This window comes from Chiloscyllium plagiosum, unplaced genomic scaffold, assembly GCF_037043375.1.
Source record: "Chiloscyllium plagiosum isolate Xiang-an unplaced genomic scaffold, Cpla_swu_hap1 HiC_scaffold_4, whole genome shotgun sequence".
In the NCBI taxonomy this organism is placed as follows: Eukaryota; Metazoa; Chordata; class Chondrichthyes; order Orectolobiformes; family Hemiscylliidae; genus Chiloscyllium; species Chiloscyllium plagiosum.
The window spans coordinates 40712748-40737283 of NW_028270142.1; the positions used below are offsets into that span (position 1 = coordinate 40712748).

The window sequence follows — 24536 nt, forward strand, 5'->3', positions numbered from 1 at the left end:
GGGGGTCATCTGATTGGATACATGATGGCAGGACTGTCAGTGTGAATGGAGAAGTTTGAAGCCTATGCTGACAGCTGTGGTTGTTCCTGGATGGGGCTTTGGTGATGCAGAAAGCTCAGTGATGAGCCTCGTCGCTGCACATTGCTGGTTCTTTGGTGATGGAGACTTTCAAGATATTGCCTGATAGAACAGGAAAGACACATTATGAAGCCATCTCGATGGTACGAATGGCTTACTGCTGCTCCTAATTTATTTTTTTGCAAAATCTGTTTAAATGTCCCACAGCTCTTCAGTGTGGTCAATGCAATAAAGAAGAGGTGCAGTTTGGCTTCCCCCAGAAGTCCTACACTCCAAGGACCCAGCTGGATTAAAGGTATGCTTCACATTCTGAGGCCTCCAGCATGGAAGTTGGGCTCAGAATTGTGGGAAACAGACTGAGGGATAAAAAGTAACTACGATGGTCAACAAGACCGCTCATGGCCGATATTGGACTGTGATGCACTGAACTCACTTGATACTCAGAAGTTAAGACATTAATTCAGTCAGTTGGAGAAATATGATTTGTTAAATTTGTTTCCAAAGTTTATTGCTGTATTTTTGTAAGGCAAGGAGTCTAATCTACAAATTTCAAGCAGAAAGATCATGTACATAATTTTGATTGTTAATGGAGGGATATCATGAATGATAGCTGATTGTGAGTGTGAGCATCAGATACTGTATTGTAATTAAACAAAAACTAAAAGAAAGACTCTGTATTACACAGGGGTTTCCTAGCCCTTAGGTGAAATGTCATGACACCACATGTAATAGCTTTAGAACCACTAAGAAGAAAGCCCCATTAAAGATTCATTAAATCTTTGTTAAAAATATATTTGTGATTGCATGTTGTTCTTTTAGCTTGAAATATGACAACAGTGAACAGATTTTGTTTACAAAGTGGGATTAATAAATAACTGCATTAATGAACAAAACAGCCAGTAATAATCCCAGTTTCTTCTCCATTCCTGCACACTATATTTAACAAAGAACTATTGAATTCATTTTCAACTTGTTCTGTCCACAAATGAAAAGCAAAATGTATTATGTAGAAAAGCCTGTCACACCTCATCACAGGCACCTAACTTAGAATCTTGCCAATCATGAACCGTCTCTGAGATGCCCAAACACTGACAACCTGCAACTTTCACTCTCCAAGGATGAATTCATGAGGTATAGATGAAATTGTTTTCCAATTAATGTACAATATAAAACATGTTTTGTGAATAAGAAGTGTTGGCAATTTTGTCAATGTGACTAAGGAACATTTTCACCATTTACATGAGAGTAGCAAGTGTTTCAACGATCTTCATTGATTCTCTTTCTTCCAAATTCCCAAGAATTATTCTCCAAGATCACTTTCGTAACTCTTGTTTTGCCATTTTTCTGTCTGCACTGACCTCTCTCACTCTTCCTATGTCACTCACACTTTCTGCATGCAAAAGCAGCCCCACAATTGCAGGTAGCTAAGCCAAAGGATGGGGAAGAAATAGTTACCTCAACATATTCAATTCTCCCCACTACAAGATCCTTGCTGGGTTGTGGATTGTGGAACATGATGCAGCCCCCAAACTGGTCACTCCCAATTTCTTCACCAAAACGTCCCTGGAAACAAGTCTGTGTGGCAAATTCACCTAGAGGCAAAGGAAATTGCAGCTGAAAAATTAAGATCTCTAATTGGAATACTTTTCATACTTACATGCTAAGTGCAGTTAGTGTCATTCGAACACTGTTTTCAGACAAAATTAACCCTTGGATAAGGTAACTCTTAAACAGGTCAGTATTGGTTACCCATTCCTAATTGCCACTGATAAGGTGGTGGACAGCTGCCTTGAATGAATTGAAGGAAAGTACACAATGTTGTTAAGGGAGAGATCTCCAGGTTTTGATCCAGTCATTGTAAAGAAAGTGTGATGTAGTTCCATGTCAGGTAGTTGCATGTGGCAGCAGCACAGTCTGCAATGTCAGTGCTATGAGTTGGCCCAAAGCTGGTCATACGAGTTCTCCCTGTGATCCTCAGAGACATTCAGCAAAGGGCCCTGTCTCCAAGCATCATAGCAACTGGAATGCTTTCACATAAAAGCAAAATGCAGCTGATTCTGTTTTTATTTCAGTTATGCAGAAAGTGCTGGAGAAACTCAGCAGGTCTGGTATCATCTATGGAGAAAGAAACAAATTAATGTTTAGAGTCCAATTTGACTCTTTTTGTGAACTCAGTGCATTGAAAGATGTCCTTTTAAATGAGGAATAATGGGCGAACTATGATACACAGCTAGAAAAAATATTAAAAACAGGACCTACTTGGTGAAAATCTACAGATTACTTCCAGTGCCACGTGCTAATCAGGGTAAGAACTGGAGGATATGGCAGATGAATGCATGGCTAAAGAATTGGTACGGGGGCACGAATTTGATATTTAGATCATTGGCATATTTTCTGGGCAAAGGTGACCTGTTCAAGAGGGCAGGCTCCAAGTGAATGAGTGGGGTGGGGGGGCAATATCTTGGCAGCCAGGTTTGCTAGAGCAGCAAGGGAGGGTTTAAACTAGATTGGCAGGGGGTTGAGATCCTCACAGCAGGGAGGCAGCATCAACTGTCTCAGGAATTCTATAAATCGGTACACCAGCTCTTTGCTGTTTCATCTATCAGACAGCAAGCAGATTATAAAATCATGGATAGGGTAAATAGCCAAAATCTTTCTGTCTGAGATGGGGCAGTCCAAAACTAGAAGACATAGGTTTAAGGTGAGAAAGAAAAGATTTAAAAGGGACCTAAGGGGCAACGTTTTCATGCAGAGGGTGGTATGTGTATGGAATAAGCTGCCAGAGGAAATGGTGGAGGCTGATACAATTACAACATTTAAAAAGCATCTGGATGGGTACCTGAATAGGAAGAATTTAAAGGGATGTTGGCCAAATGTTGGCAAATGGGACTAAATTAATTTCGGATATCTGGTCGGCATGGATGAGATGGACCGAAGACTCTGTCTCCATCCAGTATATCTCTGTGACTCTAAATGCGAGACTTGAAGGAGATACAGTGATCAGAAATAGTAGCTGAAGAGACAGGTCAGACTGGAACATGACAGAAAGCAAGGAATGCCTTTTGGATTAAATTGCATTTCTTTCAATGCGAGAGACCAGACAGGTAAGGCCGATGAACTCAGGGTGTGGATAGATATGTGAAACTGGAATATTATTGCCATTACAGAAACATGGCTAAGTGAGGTTACAGATGCTTTAGGTAGGACAGAGGTGGTGGAAGGAGAGGAGGGGGAGTTGAATTTTTGATTAAGGTGAGTATCACAGTAGTAGTAGTAGTCAGAGCTGAAATAACTGAAGAATCTTCCAGTTAGGGTTTGTGGATGAAATTGAGAAATAAGAAGAGGATGCTGACCTAATGGGGTTGTACTATAGGCCCCCAAATAGTCAACGGAAATTAGAGAAACAAATATGCAGAGAGATTGGGGAGACTTGCAGGTGTAATAGGATTGTCGTAGTAGGGGATTTTAATTTTCCTAACATAAACTGGGACTTAGGGTGGAATTTGTTAAGTGCGTTCAGGAAAGTTTCCTCAATCAGTATAAAGAGTGTCCTACTCAGAAAGGGGCAAACATGACCTACTTCTGGGAAATAGGGCAGGGCAGGTGCCAGAGGTGACAGTGGTGGAGCACTTTGGGACCAGTGACTATAGTTCCAGTTATTTTAAAATAGTTATGGAGAGGGAGAAAACTAGTGCACAGGTTTAAGTTCTAAACTGGGGCAAGGCAAATTTTGAATGAATTAGACAGGAGCTTGCAGGGGTTGATTGGAGTACTTTGTTTGCAGGCAAAGGGACCTCTGGCAAGTGGGAGGCCTTTCAAAGTGAGATAGCTAGAGTTCAAGGTCTATATGTTCCTCTGAGGGTGAAGGGCAAGGTGGGCAGGAATAGAGAGATTGAGGCTTTGACCAGAAAAACGGAGGAGGCATGGCTTAGGGTACAGGTCGCTGGGATCAAGGGAATCTCTGGAGGTACACAGAGAATACAAGAGTTTACTGAAGAAAGAAATCAAGAGAGTGAAAAAAGGGCACAAGATAGCCTTGGCTGAGAAGATTAGGGTGAATCCAAAGAGGCACTTTAAGTATATTAAAGGAAAAAGAATAAATAAAGAGAGTATAGACCACTCAAGGACCACAGTGAACATGTATGTGTAGAGCTGCAGGAAATGGATGAGGTTCTTAATGAATGTTTTTCCACTGTGTTTACAATGGAGAAAGACATGAAGACTTGGGAACTTGGTGAGGTTAATGCTGATATCTTGGGGACAGTCCATGTCACAGCAGTGGACGTGTTGTATTGCTAGAATGTATGAAGGTGGATAAATCTCCTGGTCCTGACCAGATATATCCAAGAACACTGCAAGAGGCTTGAGAAGTAATTGCGGGCGCCCTGGCTGATATTTTTGCATCATTGTTAGCCATGGGTCAAGACTGGAGGGTAGTGAATGTTGTGCCATTATTCAAGAAGGGCTGCAAAGAAAAGCCTGGGAACTATCGACCAGTAAGCTTAACATCTGTAGTGGGTAAGTTACTTGAAAAGATTCTGAGGGGTAAAATATACATGTATTTGGAAAGACAGTGTTTGATTAGGAGTAGTCAGCATGGCTTTGTGAGTGGGAGATCATGCCTCACAAATTTGTTTGAGTTCTTTGATGAAGGGATCATCAAGGTTGACGAGGGTAGGGTGATAGACATTGTCTACATGGATTTCAGAAAGCCTTTGATAAGGTTCCACATGATAGGCTGCCCTGGAAGATTAAATCGCATAATATTCAGAATGAGCTAGCAAATCGGACACAAAATTGGCTTGATGGGAGTAAGCAGAGGGTAATAGTGGAAGGATGCTTGTCGGACAGGAGGCTTGTGACTAGTGGAGTGTCTCAGGGGTCTGTGCTGGGATCATTACTGTTTGTTATCCATAAAATGATTTGGTTGAGAATGTACAAGGCATGATTAGTAAGTTTGCTGATGACACTAAAATAGACGATATCATGGAATTTTATCAGAAATTGCTGCTGCAGCTGGGGAAGAGGGCCGAGAAATGGCAAATGGAGTTTAATATAGATAAGTGTGAGCACTTGTATTTTGGAAAGTCAAATCAAGGGAGAGGTTTCATGGTGAATGGTAGGGCCTTAAGAAGTGTTGTGGAACAAAAGGATCTAGGAGTTCAGATTCACGGTTCTCTGAAAGTGGAGTCACAGGTAGACAGGGCTATGAAGGCAGCATTTGGCACACTGGCCTTCATCAATCAGGGCACTGAGTATAGAAATTGGGAAGTTATGTTATAGTTATACAGGACATTAGTGAGGCCGCACTTGGAATATTGTGTTCAGTTTTGGTCACCTTCTGATACAGTCACACTCCCACCAGATATACACCAGAGTAGGATGGGGACTGGGGAGATAGGATGAGTAGATAGTGGCGATGGACAGGATGACAACAGGGTGAAAGACATGATATGAGGTGGTGAAACAGAAGATGCAGACATTTCCAATGGCCAAGCCACTCCTCTTCACCACATTTGGCTTAAGAAGTTTTGTATGACCCAATTTATAGTCCCTCCTGTCAATGTACATTAAAACAGCTTTATGAATTTGGATAACCAATGGCTAATGAACGGTTAACCTTACCTGTGTTAAACCCCTCAGGACATGCTTCGATTCGATCATTCCACTCAACTTGATTTGAGCCTCGAACAACAATATTACGGGTCAGTAAACCCACTTCTGCTCTGGCTTCAAACACAACGCCGTCAGGCAGGGGGATTGATACCCCCAGGTGCTGATACATGAGTGGCTCAGTTAGGTACAGGATCCGCCCATCATCTGAGACAGCCTCTATAATCCTAACCTCATTTTCTCTCTGGCTGTGGCTGCAAAGTTAAAGAAATATTTTAAAGACTGAAGAAAAGCCCAAGAGTTAAAGACCAGGAACAGAATTATACACCCATATTGTAAGGGAATGAAATATATTATATTTTCACTGTACCAGTATAAAAGATGATGATATAAATGATGATATAAATAATGTAATGTAAGGAAGAGTTTAGATAGATTAAACATAGCAAAAATGTTTTCAATTATTCTGGACAGATTTAAGATGACTGGAAAATAACATGGAGGTAACATGAGGAAACTTTCTCTGTACACGAGGTATTCTGATGTGAAATGTGCTACCTGAAAACCTCAATAGTAACTTTCAGAAGGTCATTGAATAAAAACACATGAAAGGAAAAATTAGATTAGATTAGATTACATTACAGTGTGGAAACAGGCCCTTCGGCCCAACAAGTCCACACCGACCCGCCGAAGCGCAACCCACCCATACCCCTACATTTGCCCCTTACCTAACACTACGGGCAATTTAGCAAGGCCAATTCACCTGACCTGCACATCTTTGGATTGTGGGAGGAAACCGGAGCACCCGGAGGAAACCCACGCAGACACGGGGAGAACGTGCAAACTCCACACAGTCAGTTGCCTGAGGCGGGAATTGAACCCGGGTCTCTGGCGCTGCGAGGCAGCAGTGCTAACCACTGTGCCACCGTGCCGCCCACAACTGGGATATGGAGTCAGAGAGGGTTAACTGGATTGCCCTTAGAAAAATCTGATATTGGTTCAAAGGCCATATGGCCACCTTCTAGGATTATATGATAATTTAACCTTGTGTAACAAATTTGAATTCAACACAATTGCTGTGTTTTCAGATTGTGTTGAAAGTCTGCAAACTTTCATTTTTATACTGCCTTTCACAACTTCAGGTCCCACAGGAACTAAATGTACCAGGTTTCAAGGTTGACAGAATGAATAGGAAAAATGGCAAATCAGCATTACTGATTAGAAACAAAATTACTCCAGTGGTGAGGAAGGATATAACGAGCAGAAAGCATTCCGTGGAGATCGTATAGGTAGCACTGACCAACAGCAAAGGATCTATAACTGTAAAAAGTTTTGTATTCAGACTCTCAGGCAGCAGCTCTGAAGTGATAGATTGTATAAATGTAGAAATTAGGGTAGCAAAGCCAGAATAGTATTAATGGAAGAACTTTAACATCGGTGCTTGCTTGCCTTTTCCAATCTATCAGAACGGTAGTGAATTTTGAGAGTGTGGATGTAGATTTGCTCGCTGAGCTGGAAAGTTCGTTTTCAGAAGTAATCATTCCAACATCCATAAATGAAGCTGCATTAGAACATTATTTCAATGAGCCACCACACACTGCAGCACAGAGGAACTATGCAGAGCAGAGGAAAATCACCTATTCAGTGTATTCAAAAAGAACGGGTACACAATGAACATAGTCTGCCGATTTCTGAGCAACAAACCCAAACAAGCAGACAAAACACGTCCAGAAATCCTAGCCACTCTCCCCTACATCAAAGACATCTTGGAAATGACTGCCAGACTACTCAGACCCCTTGGCATCATGGTAGCCCACAAACCCACCAACACACTAAACAGCAGCTGATGAACTTGAAAGACCCTATACAAACAACAAGCAAAACTAATGTCATCTACAAAATACCTTGCAAGAACTGTAACAAACACTACATTGGACAAACAGGCAGAAAACTAGCCACCAGGATACATGAACATCAATTAGCCAGAAAATGACATGACTGACTCTCACTAGTATCTTTGCATACAAATGAGGAAGAACATCACTTTGACTGGGACAACACATCCATCTTAGGACAAGCCAAACAGAGACATGCACGAGAATTCCTAGAAGCATGGCATTCCAACCTCTATCAACACATACATTAATTTGGATCCTATTTACCACCCCCTGAGAAAAAGAAAAGGAAATGACATCATAGGAAATCATCATCACCAACCCAAAGAAACTCAAACATATAAATAGGTGGAGGGCTACACCACCAGTGCTTCATTCGGAAGCTCACTGAAGATATTACCTGGTATAGAGATGAAACATCTGAAAAATGAACCTTCCAGCTCAGTGAGCAAACCTACCTCAACCTGAGCTACAAATCTTCTCAAAGCTCACTATTTCGAGAGTGTGTCCAGAATAATTTCCTTCATCAATATGCCCTTGTTGCAACAAGAGGACAAGCGATATTGGATTTAGTAATAAATAGAGATAATGCATAAGTACTCAATTTGGCAGATGAGACCAGTGGCATTCCATAAGGATGTGCGTTAGGGCCTCAAGTTTTCACATTATTTATTCACAACTTGGATAATGGCATAGAAAATGATGTGTCCAAATTTTCTGATGATAAGATGTTGGGTGGCATTATTGGCAGTGTAGAAGATAGCATTAAATTATAAAGGGATATTGCTTGAATAATTGCACAGGCAAAACTGAGAGTTCAATGCAAGCAGGTGAAAGGTTATCCATTTTGGACTGAAAAAGAATAGATCAGGGTACTTTCTAGATGGTACGAAGTCAAAAAAAGTATGTCCAAAGAGACTTGGGGGTTCAGGTGCATAAATCTTTAAAATGTAATTTGACAGGTAAACAATTAAGATGGCTGATGGAATGTTGGTCTTTATATCCAGAGGACTGGAGTATAAGGATGCAGAAGTTATGCTGCAATTTTACAAAACACTAGTTGATTTCATTTTGAGTACTTTGAGTAGATCTGGGCACCATGCTTTAGGAAGGCTACATTGGTCTTGGAAGGAGTACATCATAGGTTTACAAGGATGCTATCTGAACTTCAGGGCTTAAGTTACGGGGAGAGCTTATTCAAATTAGGTCTTTTTCCTCTAGAATTTAGAAGATTAATGTCTGATCTGATCCAAGTCATCAAGATATTAACAGGCAAAAACAGGATAAAGGTAAACTATTTGCACTAGTTGGGTGTTCTAGAAATAGGGCTATTAGTCTGAGAATTTGGGTCAGATATTTCAGGAGAGATGGGAGGAAGCACTTCTATACACAAAGGGTAGTAGGTATTTGGAACTCTCTTCCACCAATGGTGGTATATGTTGATCAGTTGGTAATTTTAAATCTGAGAATGGTAATTTGCTTGTTATGCAAAAGTATTGAGGATTCTGGGCCAAAGGCAGGAATATGGAGTGAGAGGTTATGCTGCAGTTATACAAAATACACCTGGATCCCATTTTGAATACGGTGAGCAGATTCTTCCACACCTAAGGAAGGATATATTGGCCTCAGAGGGAGTACAATGTCACAATATATGCTAATCAGTTGGCAATTTTAAATCGGAGAAAGATTTTTTTTTGTTAAGCAAAGATATTGAGGGATTTAGGCCAAAGGCAGGTATATGGGGTTAGACCACAGATCAGCCAGGACCTCACTGAATGGCAGAACAGGCTCAAGTGTCTGAATGGGCTAATCCTATTCTGGTCTTCTTATGCCAAAATGCTTTTCAATGAAGTATCTTGGAAGTGTAGTCAGTGTTGCAATATAGGAAATATGGTAGCCAATTTTACCTCAGGAAGCTCACACAAACCTTAATGAAATAAATAACTGGATTATTTCATGACCCACTCGGGAAACTGCGTTTTCAAACCTGTCTACTCCCAGGTTGTCACAAAAGTTAAACATTTGCCAATTTACTCAAATTTCACAATTTTCCCACCTGATGAACTCAGGTTAGCTGAAAATACTGACAAATTTCTGTATTTAACAATAAACCATTAGTTATTATGAAGAAATCAATTCCAACGACAGCAAATAAAACCATAAATGGTCAACGTATAAGTATATATAGGGAAATACAGTTCAATAGCACCAGTCCATAGGATTTGATAAGGTGTTCCCTGTGATTTTTTCCCAAGACCTTCTGTTCTCCAACTTCCTTGTTTCCAGATTCTTTCAGTTCTTTGTTGAAGATACAGGGTGGTTGGCATACTAATGGTACAGTCTTTCAGTCACTGGTTAGAGGCAACATTCTATACATGGTCTGAGAGATTAGCTAGCTATCTTGCAGGTTTTGGTTATTTTCCTGCAGACAAACAGAGAGAGAGAGAGCAAGCGAGAAAGCGAGAGAGCAATCTGCAGTTTCACACACTTTCCATTCATCTCCCTTAGGAGCAGTCAGATTTTTTTGTCATGCTGATGTCTCCTGGCCTCCATAACTTCTACTGATTGTAAAAGAAAATCAGCAATCGATTTCTGGGTATAGCTTGCTTTGCACACTCCAGTAGGACTGTGGCATTTTAGAGATCATCCCCAAGCCACTGTCCCAACCCCTAACAAGTGCTTGAACAAAGCAACAGTGCAAACACAATTCACAATGAGTTCAAGTGCCTTATTTTTACAAGTACAGTCACTCCTTGCATAGTCTTTGGTTTAAAACAGTTCTTTTCCCATTTTAGTTCCCAAAACAATGAAAGAAAAAAAAAAGGACATGGCCTTTAGAATTATTTGTATGAAATGCTAGTTGAGAGATACATGTTTGCCTAAGTTCCAGGGAGAGCTCCCTTATATTTCTTTACAGTAGGACCATAGCATCTTTTATATCCACTTGAAAAAGCAGAGGGGACCTTGAGTTAAGAGCGCATGAGAAAATCAGCACTTCCGATGATACAGCGCACCCTATATACATCTCTAAAATGCCAACTTAGATTTTATGTCTAAGTCTCTTGATTGGGGACTTGATGTACAAACTTCAGATTCAGAAACAAGAGTACTACCCTCTGAACTATGAAAGACAAAATTGAACTCATGCTACCTAAACACAAGTGTTCCAGAAATACCTGTCACCGGTTGATGCAATGACGATCTTATCCCCTGGTTTCCACGTCACAGCTTTTTGTAAAATGAGATTGGAGGACCCTGCTTTGGCAGTCTGAGCTAAATGAGTCCAAACTACAGGAACAGGAAGGCCTAAGCAGGAGAGAAAAACAGCTCCTTGTCAAAATAGAATTAAAATTTGCTGCATATGCAACAAAGCTCCATTCCTTTTAATTCTTCAATTGTAAGCTTACAACATGGACAAAAAAATTGGCTTGCATTTCTGTAGCACCTTTACAAGCTCAGGATGTTCCAAATGCCTTATAGCCAATGAAGTACTTCCAGCTGCTTTTGTAATGCAAGGAATGTGGCAACCAATTTACACACAGTAGGATTCCATAAAAGCAATGTGATTTTGATTGGATCATTTTTTTTTAGCAGATGTAATCGGATTAACATAAGAAAAAACACAATTGACCATGCTGTATTTGCTTAAGACCGAAGACATAGGAGCAGGAATTAGCTTATTCAGCCCATCAACTCTGCTCTGCCATTCAATCATGGCTCATAAGTTTCTCACATTTTCCCCATTACCGTTGATCACTTTGACAATCAAGAATCTATCTATTTCTGTCTTAAATATACTCAATGACCTGGCCTCCACAGCGTTCTGTGACAGTGACTTCCATGGATTCACCACTCTCTGGCTGAAGACGTTTCTCCTTGTCTCCGTTCTAACAGGTCTTGCCTTTACTCTAACGCTGTGTCCTCAGGTCCTAGACTCTCCTACCAATGGGTTATAGATTGGGTCTTCAGCTAATTAATGGGGTAACGTGGGGGTAGGGACGGAATTAGTTCATGATGAATGAGTTGACAGCACAAATAGAAGTAAATGAATATGACTTTATACCTGTCACAGAGATGGGATTGCATGGTGACTGAGACCATAAACCCAGATTCAAATTTATTCGACATGCTGCAAAAACTGGCAAAAATGAAAATGAGGTGAGGTAGCTTTGTCAATAAAAAGGCAGTATCAGTGTGGTAAAACAAAATAAAACAAAGAACTGTTGGTGCTGGAAATCTAAACAAAACAGATCTTGCTGGACAATCAAATGGAATTTTAACTTTTTGGAAAGGGGATTGGGGCTTAAGAACAGGGAAGTCTGGTTAAAACTGTACAGGATATTGGTGAGGCTGCACTTTGGCATTGTGGCAGTTCAAAAGAGATTCACTGAGCTGATGCCTGGGATGAAGAACAGTTAAAAGAATGAGGGGTGATCTTATTGAAAAGGCTCTGAGGGAGCTTGACAAGTTAGATATTGAGAAGATGTTTCCATTAGTGGGGGAATCTCAAACTAATTACAGGGGGCATAATTACAGAACAAAGTAAATTGAAATCACCATAGACCTTGAGAACCATAGGGCTTCTTGCATTAGAGACGGATATTTGGTAGTTGTTTAATCTGAGGGTCACCACACCTCAGGAAAGGGAAGAGCTTGAGAAGGGGATTAGTTCATGGTAACCTCAGCCAATGAAGGAATAACAGCACACTTATTTAAAACTGGATGTGAAGGAACTTCTTCTCCCAGAGGATAGTGAATGCCTAGAATTCTGTACCCCAGGGAGCTGTGGAGGCCAGACCACCGGAAGTATTTCAAGACGAGCTGGATAGATTTTTGAAATACTGTAATTGGGGAGCTGAGAGCAATGAGGAGCTGGCATGAGAGAGAAGTTGAAGCCTGGGGAAGATTACCCATGACTTTATTGAATGGTGGGGCAAGTTTGAAGGGCCAAATGGTCTAGTTATGCTTGTATTTATGTTCTTAAAAATGCTACATAAATGCACGTTTTTGTCTTTTGATGTTTATTCTGGGAACTTCAATTTGCACTCAAAGACTTACCATGAAGGTCCAGGGTTCCCTCTCGAACAGCCAGTGTCTTGGCTCCATACAGGGGCAATTCCTTTGCCCGGAGGTGACCATGCAGTGTGATTATTGCCTTGTGCCTGAATGGGGCGGATTCTGTTCCAATCTGGGAAATGGTTGAAAGCTAGTTTAATCAGCAAGAACTTTCAATATTCTTTTCTATAAAAGCAAATTTCAACCCTCAGCATCCATCCTGTTATGAAACACCCAGAAAATGGGATTTGTTTCTTTTTCCTCTGTGCTGGAATTGCAAATGATCATTCCCAGCTTTTGGTGGGGGGAGTGAAGGTGAGGGTTATTGTTGGGAATAATCCTCACAGGAAGGCCTGTGTGGGGCATTCATGGCTCTGAGTCTCAGAACGTTTAGCCTGTAATTGGAATAGACATAGAATCAGTAGTTGCTGCCTTTGATTTGTAGTCAAGTGGGGTCTGTGAATGTGGATCTGATCCTGGAAATGATGCATCTGAGATTCAGATCCTTAACATCCCTTTGTATCTGGCCAGAAACATGCAGCAAAATAAAAAAAAATCAAAAGCCTCAGTCACTTCGTTAATGAAACTGTTACTGTGAGATTCAGCATTGTACCCACAAATGACCCTCATTACCAGGTGGGCATCTTGTATCACTTTGTTAATATCTCATTTGTCTAGTAATCCTGTGTTGTGAGGCTTTACACTGGGCCAGAAAGCCAATAGGACACATAGATGGGTCGGGTTGAAACCTATTGAGCCTTTTGCAACTTTTTGTACAGGTGCAAAGTCAGGGGTCACTGATAACAGGGAAACATCAGCTGATGGCCATGGCCAATGAGGACTACTTGGAAGAGGTGAGCTGAAACTGAAGTGTCAGCTGACCAAGAAGAGAGTCCAGACAAAACAGAGGCCAGAGGATGATGTATCTTCTCATTCCACTGTCTTCCTCTGTACCTAATGTGGCAGAGACTACTATTTCCAGAATGGGACTCCTGAGCATGTGCTTAACCCCCATGGCACAAACCACCATTGAGTGAGGCAGAAGGCCAACATCACTCTCATGCTGCATATGTTTCTTTCACCAATGAAGTATCGTAGAATCTAAAGCTCAAAAGAAGGCCATCATCTGGTTCTCCACCCCCTTTCTTCAATCTTGTTGTTTCTCTTTTCCAAATTCTTGTTCACATTTCTTTTAAATGGTGTATGGTAAGCTTATCCAATTTTGCACCCAGAAACAATCTTCTATGTGTTGTTACCTGGAACACTCCTCCATCTGTGATGAGAATGTTCTCTGTTTGAAGCTCAATGTCGGCTTCATCGAACACAAGGGTTCCACCTGTGGACAGAAGGAATGTTGTTTGTTGTTTAATGTTGACTGTGCTTACAGGAAATGCTGGAGAAATTCAGCAAGTCTGGCAGTCTCTGTAGAGAGGGAAAAACCAAGTTAAGGATTTGTGTCCAATATGACTCTTCTTTGGAAGTGAAAGAAAAGTAAAAATGAAATTGATTTTATACTGTTGCAAAATATTGGGTTCGGGGTTGGAATAAAAATAGGGAAGATTGGGACAGAATAGAGGATAAGAGAAATAAATGATGAAACGGGGGATCGCTATGCAGTAGCTTGCTGAAGAGGTTGAATTACTCACTCCTGCTCTTGCTAGTTCTGATGTTCCTAAAGGTTGCGGAATGTCATTCCCTGTTATGTTATGTTTTGTTCCATAACATTTTGCCATTTTCAGAGCTATTAGGAAAAAGTATGGGCATGGTACAAATGGATTAGTTCTTTGACAAGGGCCAAACAGACTATTTCTGTAATGTAATGATTCCAAAATGAAGAATTTATACCATTCAGTTAAGGATGCATAGGCTGGAGTCATTTTCTTCAGATTTGACTAGATGAAGGTCTCTAAGATCATCATGGGTAGGCATCAAGATAATTTTCCTTATGTTGGTGAGACCAGAATTAAGACCCATTTAAAAAAAGATAGTCACTCCATAAATCCAAATGGGAATTCATGAGAAATTTACCCAAAGAATGCTGAGAATAAGAAACTGATGATCACAGGGCATGGGGGGGGGGGGGGTAAATAGTGTTGATAACTTTCAGGGATAGCTAGATAAACACATTAGATTGAAATGATTGGAAGGATATGAGATGAAGAGAGAGTGGGAGGAGGTTTGTGTGGAGCATAAAACCCTGAACAGAGTAGCTGAGCTGAATAGCCTTTTTCTGTGCTGTAAAGTCAATGCAATTTCTAGCTCTGTGTTTTCATTTGTGCTACTCATGGGAAACACTAGGTATCCCAGGTTGTTGAGTGAGGCAAGGGAGGAAATAGCAGGGCATTTGCAAAAGTTTTCAATTGCTCTCTGACCACAAACAGTTGCCAAAGGACTAGAGGACAGCCAACATTTCTACCATTATTCAAGGGAGCAAGGGATAAACCAAGAAATTACAGGCCAGTTAGTTCTAATCTGGGTAATGGGGAAACTATTGGAAACAATTCTGAGGGACAGAATTAATCTGCACTCGGAGAGGCAGGGATTAATTTAAAACAGTTAGCGTGGTTTTGTTAAGGGAATGTCATGTCTGACCACTTGATTGAATCTTTTCAAAAAAGTGACCAGGCGCATACATGGAAGCAATATTTAACTGGATCCAGAATTGGCTGAGCAATAGGAGGCATGATGTGGAGCACACAAACCAACAGCCACTCTCAGACAACAACTCACCAGGACAAAGGACCCGATACCCAGCATGAGCAAAACCAACGTAGTGTACAAAATCCCATGCGAGGACTGCACAAAACACTACATAGGACAAACAAGAAGACAGCTAACGATCCGTATTCATGAACACCAACTAGTCACGAAACAACACGACCAGCTATCCTTAGTAGCCACACACACAGATGACAAGCAACATGAGTTTGAATGGGACAACACTACTATTATAGGACAAGCCAAACAGAGAACAGCCAGGGAATTCCTAGATGCATGGCACTCATCCACAGATTCTATCAACAAACACATCGACCTGGACCCAATATATCGGCCACTGCAGCGGACAGCTGGAATGGACAACCGGAAGCGGTAGAGACAAACCACTATAAATGCCGGAGGAAACAACACAGAAGCGCTTCACCGGAGGCTCCCAAGCACTGAGGATGTCACCTAGACAGGGGACAAAACGTCTGAACACAAATTCCCAGCTCGGCGAACAGAACCACAACAATGAGCACCCGAGCTACAAATCTTCTCCCAAACTTTGAACAGGTCATAGAGTTCAAAGCAAGAAGATTATACTGGAACTGTAAAAAACACTAGCTAGGCCACAGCTGGAGAATTATGTGCTGTTCTGAAATCCATATGAGAGGACAGCTGTGATAACACTGGAGAGGATGCAGAAGAGATTTACCAGGATGTTTCCTGGGCTGGAGAGTTTCAGTTATGAAGAGAGATTAGATAGACTGAGGTTGTTTTCCTTAGTATACAAGCAGGAGGCTGGAAGAACACAGCAATCCAACAGCATCAGGAGGTGGAGAAGTCAACATTTTGAGTATAACCCTTCTTCAGGGCTAGGAGAGGAGGTGAGGGGAGCTGCAGACAAGGTGGGGATGGGGATGGGGAACCGCTGGGGGCTTTGGGTAGGGAGTGGATCGGACAGGTGAGGTAGTGATGGGTGAACACAGGTACAGGGTACAGCTTGGTTGATCAATGGGAGGAATGAATCTGATTGGTGGCTGGAAGGAAGGGTCACTAAGTGGAATGGAAGGGAGGAGGAGGGTCTGGCAAGGGAATGGGGGGATATGAAGGGAGGTTATTTGAAATTGGAGAACTCACTGTTAGTCCTCAGCTCTATAGACTGCCCAGGTGGAAGATGTGGCATTCCAGCATCTGCAGTTTCTTGAGAGGGAACATGATTGAGATGTATAAAATTATGAAGTTAGAGACAGAGTAGCTAGGAAGAAACATTTTCCTTTGAAGGAGGAATAATGAGTAAGGCACAGATTTAAGGAAAGGGGCAGGAGGTTTAGAAGGGATGAGAAGAAAAAGCTTTTCACCCAGAGGGTGGTAGGAATCCAGCACGTATTGACTGTAAGAATGGTGACAATAGAAACCTTCAGAATACTTAAAAATATTTAGATGTGCACTTGTGATGCCAAGGCATAGAAGGGTGGCATGGTGGCTCAGTAGTTAGCACTGCTGTCTCACAGCACCAGGGACCCAGGTTCGAATCCATCCTCAGGTGACTGTCTGTGTGGAGTTTGCACATTCTCCCTGTGTCTGTATGGATATCCTCTGGGTGTTTTTGTTTCCTTCCACAGTCCAAAGAAGTGCAGGTGATGCTGGATTGGCCATGTTAAATTGCCCATAATGAGTAGAGATGTGCTGATTCAGTGGGTTAATCTTTGGGAAATGCAGTGGGTCTGGGTGGGATGTTCTTTGGAGGGTCAATGTGGACTCGATGGACTGAATGGCCTGCTTCCTCCCCGTAGGGATTTCTATCCCATAAGGCTATGGATCAAGTGCTGAAAAGTAGGAATAGGTGGTTGTTTGTGACCAGCGTGGACGCAGTAGACTGAAGAGCATTTATTGGTACTGTAGGTCTCTTTGCATCTATGACTAGCTTCTGGTCTGTCCACCACATATCACTACAGTCAGTCTGAGATACAAATCTACAGGTAAGCACAGGACTAGTGCTTTGTTTCATCACCACATGTTGAAAGTGCAAAGTGGAGAGTGAGTTTGGAGCCCTACCTTCTCTCACTCTCAGTTTCCTGTGACTAGTAACACAAAGGCAAGCCTACAATCATACACATGAAGCCAGGATGAACAGGAACTCTCCAGCTGCATCCTGCATCTGATTGAGAATCCTCTCCCTTCAATATCCTGCAGACAGCTGTTGGTGAGACACAGGTTCAACATTCACTCTTAAAAAAAAGTTAAGCTGTCTGAGGTAACAGCACAGCTGCAGGCAATGTTCATGGCTGGTGGGCGGGGGGGGCGTGGGGTGGGGTGGGGAATGCCACAGTGGTAATGTTCCTAACTCTGGGCCAGAAGAGTCTGGTTCAAGTCTCACTTATTCCAGAGGTTTGTCATAACATGTCTGAAAATGTTGATTAAAATATCCACATGGACATTGCTTCCATTTCTAGTACGAAAACGTGGTTTAACATCTTCCGCATTTCCCCTAATGCACACCCCATTCCCCATGTGGGGCCTTCCAACATTTCCACCTTGTAGAATTCAGTACAAAACAGAGGATATTTAAGGGCAGTTAAAAATAAAATCAATTATCTCAGTTCTAACAGAACAGAACGAATCAAACCCGTGAGTTCAATTATTTGCAGTTTCCTTCTGGTTGTCTTTGGGTTCTTTATATTTGGATTGCTCATTACACTTTTTGCATAGGACCTTCACAAATGGATGAGAATGGAGACTTCAATCCAACAGAAACGATCGGCCAAATGGCCTTTTTCTGTGGTGTAACCATTTCATTAACTTGATGTGTAAAGGTGAGTCCAATGTGCTAATGCTTTGTGTAGCACAGTCTTTCTCAGTATCAGACCTTGCTCCCTGGGCCATGCAGTGATACTCTGATTCCTTTATGAGGTTTTAGTGTAATTACCTTGAATGACAAGCATCTTCAGGACAGGGGTACTTTGGTCCAGGAGTATAGTCTGCCCTCTGGTGATAACGACAAGTGAGCCTGCCTCAGGAGGTGTGTCACCTCCCCATGTGTAACGTGAGGACCAGACATCAATGTAGTTGAAATCTGCATTGTCCTGAAACAAAGAACATTCTGGTTGAATACAGACAATTCTAATGGCCCTGTACTGTTTCCTGAAATATAGGTATACCTTTTACAAAATCACTTCAATCAGAGCATTTTTTCAGACAAAGTTTATGAATAGAGACTTTGACAGTTCCTATAGGTATCCGACCCCTCAACTTGACAGGTTTACCCAAAATCAAGTGTAATTTCAGTGTAAATGGAGAAATCGCTTTGTCCTCCACTTTCATCCTTAGCACTGCCCACACATTTTTATATGGGACAAGGTCACTAATTCTGTAGTCAAAGGAAATGTAAAAATAAACACATAAGCGCTTCGAAAGCTCTTCCAGTTCTAATTCTGATGGCACTGGAGAATGGAGACTTGCTACACTTTTTACTGCACTCCTGTACCTGAGTACAGGTGATAATAAAACCTATTTCTAATGCCAGCCATATCTACCTCTTCAAACCTCAATGTGTGGAGTCTCCAGGGCAATCCTGGAGGGTTGGCAACTCATGTCTCAGTTTGAAGGCTGAATCATCTTCTGCCAAGAATTAATCCCAGACCCGGAACAGAGCCCAGAATTTAGAAAGGTACTACGCTGCTATCTAGCTGATGTCACAGTTTCCGATCCCCAGCACCAAAATATCCATCACTTTGCCCCAAGAAGACAAACTCCATCAGCCAGATCTAAAGCCTTGGGAACACACTTTCTCTTACCAGCTTGGCGATGCCATTTCCCCGTACGTTCACGATAACTTTAGTTTGTTGTGATGGAAAATGTGCGCCGGTAACACACACAATGTTGGTTTCATTCACAGACTGGATCTCACAGGGAGTTTCAGCTATAATGACATTATTCTCACTTATGTCTGAACTGAGAGGATAAACAAAACATTGTTAGAGAATTATATCTTTCTGGCAAGTGACATTCACCCTTTCTACAGCAGTTACATTGACATCAGGTATTTGACATTATACACAGATAACATACATTAAAACAGCTTTCCATCCTTTATCCGTTTTGTTTTTATTCATGAAGTGGTATTGTTGATTTTAGAGATACTTTTGAATGCAAACATTTTAATTTTTATTTAAGATTTTTCAACTGTTATGTGGAGTTCCTTTAAACTGTCTGTCTGGATCATGAGAACAAATAAAGGACTGGCTAAGTTGGAATTTCTGCAGATGTTACGTTGATATGCAATATTTTTGCTTTGTTTCCAAACCAATGGTGAAAGCGTAGGAATTTAGGAATTGTCAGAGGAAAACAGACCAGGAAGAACTTCGTTTATCTTCTCCCAACCAGGTGGTCACTGATGTAATGATAAGTGATGATTCTGCTTCAATTAGTCTATTACCCACCCAGGCATGAGCTGAGGAGATCTCCAGTTTTGGAACCATAGCTCCAAAGTCACCCCATTTTGCCTGAACAAAGCTACAATCACTGTATGTCATGTCTCAAATAATGTACGTTGTGTGCATAGAAACTCTTTCCAGACTTTAAATTTATTGCCTTTGTTCAATAATAGAATGAGGGTGCGACTGGAAAGGCCAACCTTTGTTGTCCTTGAATAGAAATTTTTTAGGTCATTAGAAGTTAGCAATATTGCTGAGAGTCTGGAGTCACTTTTGTCCAGACCAGGTGAGGATAGCAGGTTTCCTTCCCTAAAGAACATTGGTGGACCCTTTGGGTTTCTACAACAATCAATGATTATTATCTTGGTCATAAGTGCAGCTACAATGCAGATTTATTAATTGAATTTAAATTGCACTCTATGCTGTTGGGTCTCTGGATTACTAGTCTAGTTACATTACCATTGCTTCCTCTTTAGTAATCTACCATTAAATTCTCACTGATATCTTAAATTAAACTTATAGGTGGAGGACACTTGTTCCCTTGTTTGGAGAGTGACATGACTGGCAGTATATTTCTGACCTGTGGTCCGTCATCACTCCAAATTGGAATCTTGAAGAATGAGATGTAATGCTATTAGTCTGACAATGCACACTCTGAGGTATCAGGTAGCAAGTTGGAAGTGCACCTCAGTGAGGAATCACTGAATTCTGGGAGGGGTGCCTGAGGCATGGTGACCCTCAGAATAAACTCACCACCAGTTCTCTCTCTCTCTATCTCTCTCTCTTCATCTTTCTAATGAGAGAGCAGCCCCATGATCCTCTGGGACTATCGTGACTTTACCCAAAACTACACCACCATGTTGTCACTTCTGCAAGGTCTGTCCTGTCAATGGGATGGAAGGTTTACAAATATAGGGATTTCTGCAGCATTATCTGTTGGGTGCTGATTTATTGAGTATGACTATGTTAAGCTTTTGCTGGACTAGTCTGTGGGACAGCTCTCCCAATGTTTGCACAAGTTTCTCATGTTTTGAGAATGAGGAATTGGCAAAAGCTGTGTTTGCTGTTTTTGTTCAGTGTGTCTACATCATTGTTGGGTGGTCTGTCCACTTTCATTCCCTTGCTTTGTGGTAGCTTGATAGAAGTGAGGATAGATATGTTATGGTTCTAGAGTCACAGATCAGACCAAGTAAGTTAACAGATGTGTTTTTTGTGACAGATGACAATGCTCATCATTTAGTTAGCCTTTAATTCAAGATATTGATCGAATATAAATGTCATTACCTGTAATGGTGGGTTCTGAACCCATGTGCCTGGGTGTCAGCCTGGGGTTATGGATTACCAGGCCATTGACATTACCCCTGCACTTCCACTCCATGCTTATGAGCATTTAATATAAAAATCTGTTTTTAGTTATAATTAGCAGTAATGGTTACTGCGAGTGTGATGGAGGTCTTAACTCACCAGAAACCTGACCCTGTAATGGTCAGCTTGGTGCCTCCCCCAGTTCCTCCTCTCCTGGGGTTAATGGTTGTAATTACGGGGGTCAAAGCTGATAGGTAGGTGAAGCCATTGGACACTTTGCTTGAATCATTACCGTTTACAACAACCACGTCACACGCCAGCTCAGGGTCAGTACCTGCGCAAGGAAGTGTTAAAAGTGGATAAATTCACAAGTTTCCAAGGCAGCAACTGGTGGTAACTCTTAAGACACATTTTCTTTTAAAAATGTATTTGGCTGATCTCCACAATACAATTGGAGGTTTGTTTGGATATTTGGGACCATGATTCAAGTTGAAAGGCCTAGTAGTTTTTATTTGCCATATCTCACCAAACCTGCCTTATTAATTGACATTTCAGCCCTTACGGTGAGAATCATATCTGATTTCCATCACATCTACCCCATATCATTTGTGAAGCAACTCATCATGCACGGAGATCCCAGAATTCACCGCATCTCTAGCTTTGGCAACATATTTATAAACCTATTTTGCGCATTCAGGCAAGCAATGGCACAGTTTCTGGTATTTGTCCTGGACGTGGCAGACAAGAGAATATTGGCATCTAGCATTGCAGTCGGTAACCTGGAGGTCCTGTTGAATGGACTGGTACAAACGCAGGACTTCTTCATCCCCAGCACCAACAATGCAGCCTACGACACCATATTATGTCACCCCAAGGTTTTCACTCAGGTTAAAGAGTGTCAGCCATCTGGAGGAGTGCCCTGTTCTGTAGGAAGAAGGTCAATGCCCTTATCTACTCTGTCAACACAAGTGTCACCATTTATTTCTGCTACCTCATACTTACTCAGTATCCTCAATTGGATTTGCCTGTTACTGTCTCATATTCTACTACTCTCACTATTGCCTGTAACATTTCTTCACTGATCTTCACCCACCGCAATCTGAAATACCACTCACTCTGTGAGCCCTTTGCAATACCTACCCACTCGCTTGTTACATCTCCCATTCTCTGGTCAGCATGGATGGGTTGGACCGAAGGGTCTGTTTCCATGCTGTACATCTCTATGACTCTATAATAATAGATGCACCTTCCACTTTAATCTTCCAGAATATTTGCCACTTTCTTATTTCCAAGAGCAAAACAGCCTAAAATAAATATGAACATTCAAGACAGATGGTGTGCTGCCAGTCTTTTGGATATGTCCCCTTTATCAGCAGAAGATCATTATTCTGACTGTCCTGAGCAGTACCTGGACTCATTTTGGAGGCTGCCCTTACTGTGCCAGGATACCCTGAGCAAAGGATGCCCTGCCCTCATGACTGAACTGATGCCTGCAGACAACTGTAACAAGCTTGCTAGCTTTGTGTTTGTACTAAATGACAGGGAAAGACAGGAGTAATATGATTCTTGTATTCCTGGCTGAGGGGTCAAAACACAAAAACGGCAGGCAAGGAACTGCATGGCAGGGATGCTGAGAGTATCCAGGTCGGGTCAAAATGAGTGAGCACTATGACAACAGCAAAGAGCTGTTACAACACAGCCGTGAACTCCTCTGCTAATTAAACCAACACCCAGAAAAGCTCACCTCGCTTCGCCTCATAATCTGTTCAAATATGAGTGACAGAGAACTCCCAAATTCCACTATTTAAAGAAATAACATCAATTTACTTTTTAACTAAGAGTGAACATTAAACAACAACCATTCACAACTCTAAGCCCCCCTTTCTCTTAACTGTTCATTATCTGCCTCCAATTCTATAACAATATGCTGTTCCAATAAGACACTTATTAAAATTACATCAGCTTAATTTCAAATCCACAGAGCCAGTGTCATCTTCTGTGACTTCACTCTTCTGGCTGCTGAATTCCCTGGGTCGTCTTCTTTCTTTTTACTGTGAGTATGTTTCATATGAAAAGGTACCTTTGATAGAGAGTGTTTCCTAATTTCTAGTTTATATTTCAATGGCAGTTATTCTCGCTCTAATTTTCAAAATGTCTGCATTTTTATATCCTCAGCATTGGATTGTCTCATTGGTTTGAAGTTGGCAAAACAATAAATTCAAACATGATTGGGTTTTAGTATCTTGGGGCGTAATTCAAACAGATTGGTTAAATTTGAATTGTTGTCAATACAGGAACCAAAACTCAAGTATCCATTTCACAGCCAAATGTTACAGATTTTCAAATTTCTAGTATACTCTGAGGCTGCTATCTAGTCATATGCACAGGTGCTTGTAATCTCTCAGCTCAGAACAGCATTCACTCTCTCTTACGCCTTCAACTTCATAACAGAGCCCAGAATTGCAGTCTGGTTCAGTCCACAAACTGAGTGTTTTTCCCTGAGCACAAAGTCTTTTCTGTAGCATTATCATGATAATAGCTGATGCAGCCCAAGGTGCAGCTTTGAAGTACATAAACATCTGATGAGAGAGATTAGAGGTATGCCAAGACAGTTCACAGAGTTTATGGATACCAATGTCCATGGGTGTGGGGTTTGTATGGCTGGTGCCCATGGAACTTGTCCAAGATGTTAGTGCTCAGGGCCAACATAGAGGTCTTTTAAAGCAAGTGATGTGTAAAGCCTACCAAGAACCTACTCTGGCTTCTATGTCATGTTTTTCTGATGGCAAGTTTGTATGATGAGTTGGTAAGATCACAATCCATGGAGAGTTGGCTGTTAACAAGGTGTTTAACAAGAAATAATGAGTATCAATGAGGAACTCACTGCTGTCTAGTGAGAATCTTGCCATGCTGCTTGAGAAAAGAGTACAAGATGCAACTGAATGATCTTGATGTCAAATTGGATTGCTGAAAGTTTCACCTAACTCATCTCACTATATTCTGTTAAATTTCTGCCCACTTTTTGATTTTGTTTTCATGTTTTTAATACTTATATTTATTATTTCTAAAAATATTGGAAAAATGAGAGTCAAGAAATCTCCAATCATTTGGAAACATTTTTTTAGTATCCAACTGGGTGTCAGATGTTAGTTTGCTGACAGGATGGCCAAGTACAACAATCAATGGCAAGTGTGTGGGGGTGAAGAATCGGAAGTGAGAAGTCATGGGATGAAGGCTCCATTTGTATTTCCAATCATAGTTGGCCACCCTATCATGGAGTCAAAAAGTATGGCATTGGAAAAGCACAGCAGTCAGGCAATATCCAAGCAGCAGGAGAGTCAATGTTTTGGGCATAAGCTCTTCATTAGGAATGAAGAAGGGCTTGTGCCCAAAACATCAACTCTCATGCTCCTTGGATGCTGCCTGACCTGTTGTGCTTTTCTAGCGCCATACT

General features: G+C 41.4%; 1 protein-coding gene across 2 annotated transcripts in view; it reads right to left on the reverse strand.

Moving 5' to 3' along the window:
- LOC122549503 (fibrocystin-L-like) overlaps positions 1–24536 on the reverse strand; it is a 243183-nt gene that overhangs the window by 92658 nt on the left and 125989 nt on the right. For both annotated transcript variants that reach the window (XM_087986185.1, XM_087986184.1), the window contains exons 42-49: positions 21242–21416; positions 19139–19295; positions 18271–18427; positions 13898–13977; positions 12645–12774; positions 10763–10892; positions 5704–5945; positions 1534–1670 (exon numbers count right to left, since the gene is read on the reverse strand). In XM_087986185.1, coding sequence (XP_087842311.1) covers positions 1534–1670; positions 5704–5945; positions 10763–10892; positions 12645–12774; positions 13898–13977; positions 18271–18427; positions 19139–19295; positions 21242–21416 — 1208 coding nt within the window. The remainder of the gene's footprint in view (positions 1–1533; positions 1671–5703; positions 5946–10762; positions 10893–12644; positions 12775–13897; positions 13978–18270; positions 18428–19138; positions 19296–21241; positions 21417–24536) is intronic.